General features: G+C 44.3%; 1 protein-coding gene across 1 annotated transcript; it reads right to left on the reverse strand.

Annotated features, from left to right (window-relative positions):
• Positions 1-607: 607 nt before the first annotated feature.
• On the reverse strand, positions 608-6,267 carry dlc (deltaC). The gene is made up of 9 exons (XM_083681023.1): positions 6,033-6,267; positions 5,670-5,909; positions 5,476-5,536; positions 4,976-5,233; positions 4,120-4,481; positions 3,782-3,998; positions 2,516-3,227; positions 2,113-2,221; positions 608-1,981 (listed from the first exon to the last, which is right to left on the reverse strand). Exons 1-9 carry the CDS (start codon positions 6,081-6,083, stop codon positions 1,976-1,978), a joined length of 2,016 nt encoding a protein of 671 aa, XP_083537149.1. The 5' UTR covers positions 6,084-6,267; the 3' UTR covers positions 608-1,975.
• Positions 6,268-10,927: the final 4,660 nt, after the last annotated feature.

A 10,927-nucleotide genomic window follows, 5' to 3' on the forward strand; every position in this document is an offset into this window, starting at 1 on the left:
CAGGAACCCTTTTCATGATGAGTATTTATTTAGGAATTTCCTTCATCAAGATTTCATATTTCAGAAGAAATTATCTGATCACATTAGCAGTCAGCAGATGCATACACATGACGCTAAGCGCAGCAGTGCAGAGCAGAGCATGCTAATTTGTTAACATACGCTTTATTTAATCTATTTTGCACAATACAGGGTCTGGCGGAGGGGGAGGCGGTGGAGAAAGTGATAGAGAATTAGCATATATATACAGGCATGGGGGGAGATGGATTAAAGCCGGGCTTTAGAGCCAGATAATGTATGCTGTGGGAACTTGGCCCCCAGGCTTTAGAGAGAATCGCTCTGTAGGATCTGTCTCTCTCTTCTAGCTTCACATTAATCCCTAGATGATGCATCTCCCAACAGCGGCGTGCGTAGCCGCCTCCTAGGCAACAATCTGCCAGCTTGTGCTGTCCACGTCATTCCCTCTCTCTCTCTAAGAAGCCAACATCACTGCTATCTATTGGGGTTCAGGGACGGTTTAAGTCAACCACAGTGGTGAGGTCCTTCCACTTGAGCATCCCAGAGAGAAGCCCCCCAGCATATGACAAAATGGATTCCACATGAATTACGTTTCTTTCTGATTTATTTATGAAAAAATATAGATTTTTGACTTTGTGACAATAGGCACATACATAGACATATATACAATTCTCTTCATAAATACAAATAATGTACAAAAAAATTAAATAGAAAGAATATCTCAAGGTTATGTACACATTGCATTTTTAAATTAAAAGAGGACAATGATACAAATATAAAAAACAAAACATTATTTGGTTTCAAATGAAAAAGAACTCAATTGAAAAACCTCTCTTTGGAGTCCTTCACTCGGTAGAGGAGAAATCTTTTTTTAAAAGACCAGGCATTGTTGTTGACAAAACCAGGATTTCTTGTGGTCTTTGAGGCAGTCGTTTTACATAATAAACTGCATTCAAGTCATGGGAATGTCAGAAGAAGCACTAGGTAATTGACAGGTTGGAAGTTGTACACAAAGGCATTGAGATAGTCCAACTGGACACATGACATGTACTAAAAACTCTACTGGCTCCAATTAAGACTCTGGTTTGCAAAAAGCAACCATGAAAAAAACATGTACGATATTGAACAAACACATAAAAGAACATTTTGCAATTTTTCAGTTTGTATGATCAGTACCATTTTTCCTTAAAGTCGTAGCATAATTTAAAGATCAGGCACTTGATAAGATTGAGTTTCCCGAACATACCGTCACGCTCCAATAGGGCACATTGGTGATTGAATTCCATAAAGAAAAGCGAGTCCAGTTTAGTTTCACATTTCAACTTTAAACTCAGAGATATCCGTCCTTCTTAGCTTTTAGCGAAACCTTCATCTTCATTTCTTTTGATAGCTACACATCGTTTCTCGCACTGATACCGAAAGAACCAAATCCAAAGAGGTCTGTAAAAAAAAAACAGTTCCTCTTGCTGTGACTGTTGATTCTCAGGTGGATTGTAGTGAAGCTTATTCTTTGATTGAAAAGGCCACTCATGGTGATTGGTGGGAGTTGTAGTTTTTTTGTTCAGTAAGGCTTCAGGAGTGGAAAAGGCCCTGCCTCTCTCTGATTGGGGGAATCCTGGGCCCTCTTCAGAGAAAAAAAGTTCTCTTTTGTTCATTTTTAAAATACAAAAAAAGAAAGAAAAAAGATTAGGTTTTTTTTTTTTTAAATGTAGTGCAAATGATGCTGGACATTCTCTCTTTTTCTCCAGCCCCCCACTTTTCACGTGTTGACGTCTTCCAAACATTATCAATGTTATGGGAAAAAATGTCATTTTCAATGAGCAGCATGAATAAATATTAAATAATATATGTTTCTATAATATATCCTCTTCAATGATTTGAATTGTCTTTGAAAGATTGTAAACATGTTCAGGCAAAGCCCTTGGTGGTTGTCGTACTCCAATACTTCAGAATACTGTTGTTAAACCTAAAATGAGAAAATGACAAAGAAAGATAGAAAGAGATAGTTAGTTACAATCCAATCTTCAAATTGTACAACATTTTCAAAATGAATTCTGAATGCACACAGAGAAGAATATAATGGATGAGCTTGCTTACCTCAGTAGCAAAGACTTCCATTTGCTCAGGGATGATGAAAACCGGATGATACAGGCCGTCTTTTGGGAAACCCATTGGGGGAACCAAGATGGTAGCTTCAGATTTTTTTCTGTTACAAGGAGATAAGGAGAAAGGTTAGTTTGGTTTCCACAAGAGCAATGTCATACAAAAACACAAAACGTTCCTTCTGTTTTATCTTGTAATGAAACCCCTTATTGAATCAGACCCAGAGTATTTCATGGTATCCAACCACAAATCTGATAAACAGTAAACATTGCAGTGTTCCATTACCAAGTTCTAACATGTCCACTATTCCAGAGAGCCCTGATGTTAGGTGAACACAAAGCGATAGAGTAGGGTGAGGAGGTGTTTGTGATGCGTTGTGATGGTGGAGTATACTTACAGGTCAAACTTGCTCTTAGCATGACGATCCTGCTCCTTGGCCAGGTTGTAGTCGACCATCTTCTGCTTGTAGGCTGCCTTGTCACCATGTTTCTCTGCGGAGCCGGCGCTGAGTGCAGCATCCTTATTGGACACCTTGTAATGTCCGCCGGGGATAAGGAAGGCCTCCTTCTCTCTGAGACTGGCCAGGCCCGCTGACGACCCGGTAGTGGCCAGGTTGTTGACCGTCTCCAAGTCGTTACGCACCGACGACGACATCGCCCTCCGGTCGCGTCTCATCTGCCTCAGGACGAAGATGGCGGCACAGACCACCAGGGTGAGGGTCACCAGGCCAAGGGCGAAGGAGACCCCCAGGGCGGCGGGGAAGCTGTCGGGTGTGGCCGTGGGCTGGCGGGTGGGCTGCAGGCGGAACTCACAACGGGAGCCCATGTAGCCGGCTGGGCATTGGCACACCGGCCCGGTGAAGTGTGTGTAGCAGGTACCGCCGTTCTGACAGGGCAAGATGGAACACGCGTCGGAACGGATGCTGCAGTCCTTGCCAGTGAAGCCCAGGGTGCAGGTACAGGTGAAGTCATTGATGCCATCCACGCAGGTGCCCGCATTGCGGCATGGATTGCGGCTGCAGTCGTCGACGTTGGTCTGGCAGCGCGGACCGGAGAAGCCAGGGCGACAACGGCATTTGACGCTGTGGCCTAGATCCAGGCACTGTCCACCTATCAGAGCCAAGACATTCACAAGGGGTTAAAAATCAATCCAGAAAACAGCAAATGATGCACTTATGGAAAATGTATGATATCACGCACATTCAACAGATTACGGATAAGCTCCCACTCTTTCCCACATGATGTGGAGCTCCAATCTCGCTAATGAGAACCCAAGGGAGGAGGAGGAATCAGCAGTGAAAACACTTCCACTGGTAACATTCAGCCTGAGAATTACAGCAATATCTAAAGACCTTGTATCAGTCTCAGCCAGGGCCTGGCGTCGTTTGAATCGTGTCTCTGGCTCTGGCTGCATTTTTGTTATGGTTAACATAGTAGGCAGTAGTATGTGCAAGGGTTGCATTTCAAAACAAAACCAAGTGAACCAGTAAAGAAAAGAGCAAGCCTTCAAAGACTACCTTTACAAAAACATGACTGAACAAAAAATGTGTGTTGCAGCACAGATACGCTTCCTAGGAGCGCCATGATGATGATGATCAGAGGTGTGGCTTGTCATCTCTCCCACCCACACACACACACACTGATGACCCTGGGAAGATTCTTACCGTTAGCACAGGGCTCGTTGCTGCAGCGGTCAATCTTCTTCTCGCAGTTGGAGCCCATGTAGCCGGAGGGGCAGAGGCAGGAGTAGCCGCCTGTCGCCTTCTCCACGCAGGTGCCTCCGTTGAAGCAGGGATCGTCAGCACAGGTCATGGCACTAATCTCACAGTTCTTGCCGTAGAAGCCTTGAGGGCAGGTGCAGGTGTAGTCACTCTCTAGATCCTACATCAGGAACATCAAACAGACCAGTCAGCATTGTAAATACGCCTTAGCATTTTCTACCTGAACATATACTCATATCAGAAGATACAGCACAACTGTTCAAGGGAAGCCTAGAACTTACGTTACAGCTGCCTCCGTTCTTGCAGGGGTTACTGTCACACTCGTTGGTCTCGATCTCACAGTTGTTGCCGCTGAAGCCCGGTCGGCAGGTACAGGTGTAACTGCCCTGGCCCGTGTTGGTACACGTAGCATCGTTCATGCAGGGCTTGTGGTTGGTGCAGTAGTTGAGATCCTGGTCGCAGAACAGGCCTCCCCAGCCCTCCTTGCAGTTGCACTGCCACGGCTGGCCGCAGGTGCCATGCAGGCAGCCCGGGTGGCTTTCGCACTCATCACAGAGGGGCCCCTGCCACCCCATGCGACACTTGCACTCGCCGGGGGCCTCACAATAACCGTGCTTCTCACTGCAGCCAGACGAGCAGATGGCTGTGGAGATAGAGAGAGAGAGAAAGGGGAGAAATTAGAATGAGTGTGCCCCCGTTCGCATCACAAAACAACCCCCCTTTGCCGGGCTCAGACACATCAAGTATTTGTTAAGTACTAAACGAAGCAGCTGGTACGCACACAAAAGGAACACATGCCGTCTTTTTTCACGCAAGGGAGCGCACATTAAGTTCCAACGCGTGTCCCTGTTAAACCATACACCCAACTTCCCATTGTTGGTGCGAACAAAAGACGCAGACAAACTCCACATGTGAATAGACACAAGCGCTTTTTTTCGCTAAGGATGTCGTTGAACTGCTTTAGTTAACAATTTAAAAAGTGGAAAATTACGCGCGCACTTGAAAAGAAATCAGTGTCGGAAAAAAAAACGTTGCTGGACATTGGTCTAGTATATAGAGAAAATAAGCAATGGATAGCAATCCAGTTTCAGTTCGTTTACAAAGAAACACTGGAGATATATTTAGGCCTAAACTTACGTTCTGAGCAGTATTCCCCATTCCATCCAGACAGGCACATCCTGTTCCCCGCGGCATCACAGGTATAGTGTCCGAACTGGTCGTCACGGGGGCGGCAGTAGTCCGAGCAGCTGTCCCCGTGGTAAAACTCATCACAGACAACGTGGTAGGAATAGCGCAGTTCACTTTGCTCTCCAGAATGCACATCCTGCGACCAGTCCTCGCCGATGGCTAATCTTCTACGGGTGGCCAGACGGCTGATCAAGTTATTCTGGTTTTCTGTTGGTGGAGAGAAATTCAGTTGATTACTATCAAGCCTCTTGATATGCTCAAATTGTTTTTGGAAAATAGAGTACAGTAATTGGATAGTATTTTAAATATGCCTTTTAATTAATCAAACAACCTATTTGAACAAATGCGTAAAACGTGATTTCTGCGCTGATAGATTTGGCAGTATATTTGAGAAGCAGATGAAAGCAGCTTTCCGCCCCCTGGAGGAACGTCGTGTCTGGGTCACCTACCTGTGGACTGTCCGTCGGAGGACTCGGCGTTCCAGGCCTCGATTATCAGCGAAAATGTTCCCTACAATAATTAAGAAGAAATCATTAGCCAACAAGTTATGCCAAAGACCTCCAATGAGCAAATGACATTTGTATGGCATAATCATAAATGTATAGTGCGGTACATTGCGCTTCTGGATGGTATCGGTACTCACCGGCCATTTGAAATGGAAAGGTACTCTGACCGGTGCGCTCGCGGAGATGGAGCTCTGGTCGGCACTGAAGATGTCGGTGAGGCCCGTGCCGTAGGTGCACGGTGGTTCTGGTGAGATGACATCCTGTGAGTGTTTGAGGCAGACGCGGAAAAAGATCTGACAGTCCCGAAACCGTTTGCAGACATTGCGGGTACTGCTGAAAGAGTGTACCTTCAACTCAAACACACCGGACGACTCGACCTACGGGAAGGAACAAGCATAGGTGTCAGTGCACGGTGTCCAAACAACATGAAATGTAACAAGTTACAATCGCCTTAAGCGTTTCTACAACTCATATTGAATTGAATATAGAAGTGCACTCACCAGTTGCGTTGAGATAAAGGCCAAAACACAAGTTAATAACAAATAAGCCATTTTGGGCTGTGTTTTTTCGTCTGCTATAAACGTATAGCAGATAGTGCTAGATATCCAATATAGATGAAAATGTCTTGTGTCCCAAAACAAGAAGAAAAAGAGCAAGCGCAAAATGCATAAAGAATTAGATCAGACAGTTCTTCATTGAATTGGAGCGAAAATAAAGTCCTTTAGCTGCGCTCTGGATTTGTACGTTCAGTTTCGTGTGGTGAAGCGTGCGGCAGGGACTTTATACTCGGGACCAGAGGGAGGAGGGGGGGGGGCGCTGGAGGGGGAGTGCCAAGTAGGTTGTAAAAATTTGCCTGCAATTTGGTGTGTTTACGATGGACGCTTTGATTCGATTTCACCAGCGTAATTGGATAGGGTAACATAACGATGGAACCATATGTAAGCATATAACGCATCATACACACAGCAGAGGATACAATAAGGTGTGCTTGTATATACTAACACCACCTGAGAACCCAATGCGTCCAAATGACTACACTGCTAAACATAACATCATACAGTGGAATTAGAAACCCTACCTGTGAATTATTATTCAGATAACATATACTGTATTTTCAAGAGGCCTATAGGGTAAAGAATGTACAGAAATTAAACGTATTGATAGAAATATGGGCTCTATGTGTATGATCACTTAACTGGCGAAGAAAAACACCAGTCACTGTACTTCTATTAACCAGTGCTTAGTTTTGTACTCTTTTTGTTTTCTTCAGCATGTCGCGTGCCACCCTATTCTTCTGAGATGTTTTCATCCCTTTCTCCAGGGAGGGCGACCAACGGCCGTCGAGGGTGGAGGGTGGAGGAAGGAGGAGGGGGCAGCGCGCACAGCCCTTAATTCAGCCCCAGAATCGTAATTGTTCTGACGCGTGCGAGTCGTTAAAGCGGCAGACTTGTGGAGGGAGATGTTTTATTGGACCATGGAAAGATTCGGAGGGGTCTTTTGTTGTCTTGGTTGTGGGCTGGGGTCTTGAGGGGGGAGAAGGAGGGACGATGGGGGTAGCACGGAGGACTGGAGATGTCAAATAATTGCTTTTGGGGGCGGGCTGACTACAGCTGGATGATAATCAACGGCACCTGGCGATGCAATACCCCACCTCTTTCGATATTTAACGTATTTACTTCGTCATAAGCACGCATGCAAGCATTTTCTTGGGTCAGAACCTATAACCTCCACTAACAATGTGAGTCGTTTAGGCAACAAGAGTACTTGAGCTATAGGAATTATGGTCATCTATATAGCATATTTTCTGACTGGATTGATGAGGGAGAACACGCATCACCATGGCACAGCCCGAGAAAATCCCCATTATTCAGTAACATTTCATTGCAGTTCAGGTCCAGACAAATGGAGAGCATAGCTAGATCATAAACCAATCCACTGCCATACATTCAAGCGTGCAGCGGAATGAATGAATGAAATAGTCGGCCTAGTCTACTATTTGCGACATAAAGTGCCAATAACATAACACAAACTGAAACGAAGGGAACATCATGAGAACAGTTTATAAAAACCAATAAATACGATCATCAAAGATAAATGGAACCATAATGATCGAAATGGCCACAAATCAACTGAATTACAACAGTAGGCGTACAACATTGTGCACGATGAATGAGTGTATAAACATAGCCTAATCTAATCATGGTGTATAAACCGGGCGTGTGGACTGTGTGCGTGTTGTGGGGGTCCACCGGGACAATGGTGGCTTTACAAACTGTTGCTCCTCTTTGGCGCTCGGTCTATTGTCATTGTAATGAGGGCCACGCGTGTCTCCGCTGCCCTGACGTTACCCCAGGCACGCTCCGCTAACGCGCGTCACACACAGACAAGAGGGTACAGATGAACCCCTATTGTCATGATTTTGTTGGATAATTATCTAGACAGGGTACTTTCGCGGCTTGAGTTTCAAACCGGGACAAAAGACTGGATAAATAAATATGAGCTTGTCCTCTAAACAATACGAGTAGCCATCGTGCGTAACCACCACCGGACTGGTCGCATCTTTTGGGGAGAGGTGGCTTTAACCAAAACAACAATGCGCGTTGTGTGGTTTTAATACGACGCATGCTGTGTTGTGACAATTTTAAGCAAACAATGGCCTTTTTATGAGGTCTATAGCAGTAATCCCTGTATCCAACAAAACGAGTCAGTGCCCAAAACAAAGAAACAAAATACATTCATATTAGGTCTGTAGTTTATGATGGGTATATCTGCACTCTCTGGCACTAAATAGGCATATATGCGTAAAAGCTAAAGAAGAAAAGAAAACAATAAATCTCTTACAATATCTGCTTATCGGGCTTTACACATCTGAACAGTGATTGATTTTAGGAGGGCTGAGTGAGCTTGGCAGCGTTATGCTAATAGACGACCGATAACATCCTGGGATAGAGGGATACACAGGTGTCGTGGCGTGTCCTGGGAGGAATTTGACGGAGGAGAAAGAGACAGAAATCGATGAGCAGATGGCATGATCGAATATGTGCATATTGTAATATGTCCGATACGAGGACATGACACAGCATGCGTTTAACAGGTAGCATGCTGCATCTCCATGGAGAGACACACAGTGACGCCATCTGTGTAGGTCAATAATAGGCTAAACATACAGACAATAAGAACTGGCCTCCAAATAATCAGGAATACTGTATGTCATTTTCTTGCACATCTTGACACTCCACTCCCCACGTGGCTTTGGTCGAGGTGCGACGTGTGTCCGACCGTCCGAGCGTTAACACAAGGCGGAGAACAACAGGGAACAAACCTTGAGGGGCGGAAAGACTTACGGAGAGAACATTTGTAGAGGTGTTACTCGGTGGCAGAAGGTACAAGGGACTATACATTTGAATGTAAGTTCTGCTGAGGTGTTAGGTGCGACACCCAGAGCTCGAGACAAGCTGATTCCCAGTCCCAGCCGCGTGCTGGTCATTGACAGCTGAAGGTGACACTTTATGTCCCCAGTTTGGTCGCACCTTTCCAGTAGTATTTTTGTCCAAATGAAATAACACATTGCCTTTTGCAGGCCAGTGGTGTCATGCTGACATCAGCTGACATCATGGTCCCAGGTTTCCCCAGTTCCCACCAAATACGGGACATTTTACTGGGAATAAAAATGACGCCTATGCGTAATTGTGTACATTATGTACATTGTGTGTGTGTGTGTGTGTGTGTGTGTGTGTGTAAGTGACTTTTGCATTACAAGGGACGCCTTATTTCGTAGCCCTAAACCAAGGCAGACTACAGAACAAGATAAACTGAAATTGTAACTCTTTCCTTGCTTAGTCTATAGCCTTGCACGCGTCTTGCCTAACCTCTGTCTCCTGATATGATATGACTGCTCTACTTTCGATTTCCTCTACACTGATTTTACAACGATTGCACTAAGTAGGCTATTAAGATGAAATCAATAATTCAGTCAAGCTAGAGCTAAATAATCATGCTATTAAAAGAAAGTGTAAAATATTAACTCACGCATTATATGGAGAAAGCCTGAAGGCATCTGAGTGTTGGCACGTGTGCGTCTGTCTCGGGGTGATGGTCAGGGGAACAGAATTAACACCTCACAGTTTGCAGGTAGCTGTGACTATACCACATGTCTTCTTCACACCTCTCTCAAACGGTCACATTAACATCTCTAATGCCAATTGGCAGCGTACCAACGATGTAACAAAGTTAACACAAAATCCAGATGTTTATCCAAACTGATGGATGCGTCTTAACGCAATGGTTTGGTGCTGGGTGAATGTTCCGATAGGACTGCGTGTTTATTTTTGTTTTTGCAACTCATAATTACTGGTAAAACGACAAACAATTGTAATATCAACACATTCATACTTTATCTTCTCTGAGTTGATTTTATGCAAGGACAGGGGACCCAGGCTTAAATTACATTAAACAGCCACCTACAATAGCGTTCCTAATCCCCTATTTAATCCTTGCTCAAACTAGTATCATTCCCGAATGGAGAATGAAAGCTCAGTGATTTTAGACACCTTTAAACCCTCAGTAAACCCTGCACAAACATCCCAGAGAGAAAGATGTGCATTGATCGCCTACTGCAAATATTTGTGCTCAGACATCAGGGGCGCCTAAATGTCCAAATCCCCTAGTGTCAAATACTGATGAAAAGGTTCCAAGTGTTTGTCAAGAGTTAATCGTTTCAATAGGCTCGGCTTAATGACGACCTTATCTGGCATCAACTCAAGTCCTACACGATGCACTGGTGATGTCCTATACTACATTAGAAACGCTAGTAGTGATATAGCAGGGGTTTCTTAATACAGTATTCTCTGAACAGGGTTATACATAGCTAAAACAACAGCAAAAATTGTCAAACTTTTACAAGTTAGATGACTCAGAGAGAGAATGCCCAATTGGGGTCAGAGACTAATGATCAATATAGCCCAGTGCTAGGCTATTCATTTGAATCTAGATGTACACTATTGTCACAGTTAAAGATACACTATAGAAGTTAAATTGCTAATTGTTTTCCTTAAAACATTTTGCTTGACTGTTTGGTTATCATACTCCTTATGTAATATTAATCAATTTCTTGTAAAACCACACAATCCTTACTGTTAGGCTTACCAAAGCTTATGCTCATGGGTATTAGGAGGTGTGCCTCTTTTTGACCAGTGAGATCATTTCTAGGCATTATTTCTGACTATTTTGGGGACTCCTTTGGACTCAAGAGCACCCCCAGAAGCAAAGTCCTCCATAATGCATCTTGAGAAGTGTAGTATCAAAACTCTGAAATGGAAGTTATTTAAGTGGGGTCAGTCTGCACATTTTAAAGTTGGATTGAATTGTCAAGTCTAAAACATTACACAGGATATGC

The sequence above is a fragment of the Argentina silus genome, assembly GCF_951799395.1.
Source record: "Argentina silus genome assembly, chromosome: 11".
Classification (NCBI taxonomy): Eukaryota; Metazoa; Chordata; class Actinopteri; order Argentiniformes; family Argentinidae; genus Argentina; species Argentina silus.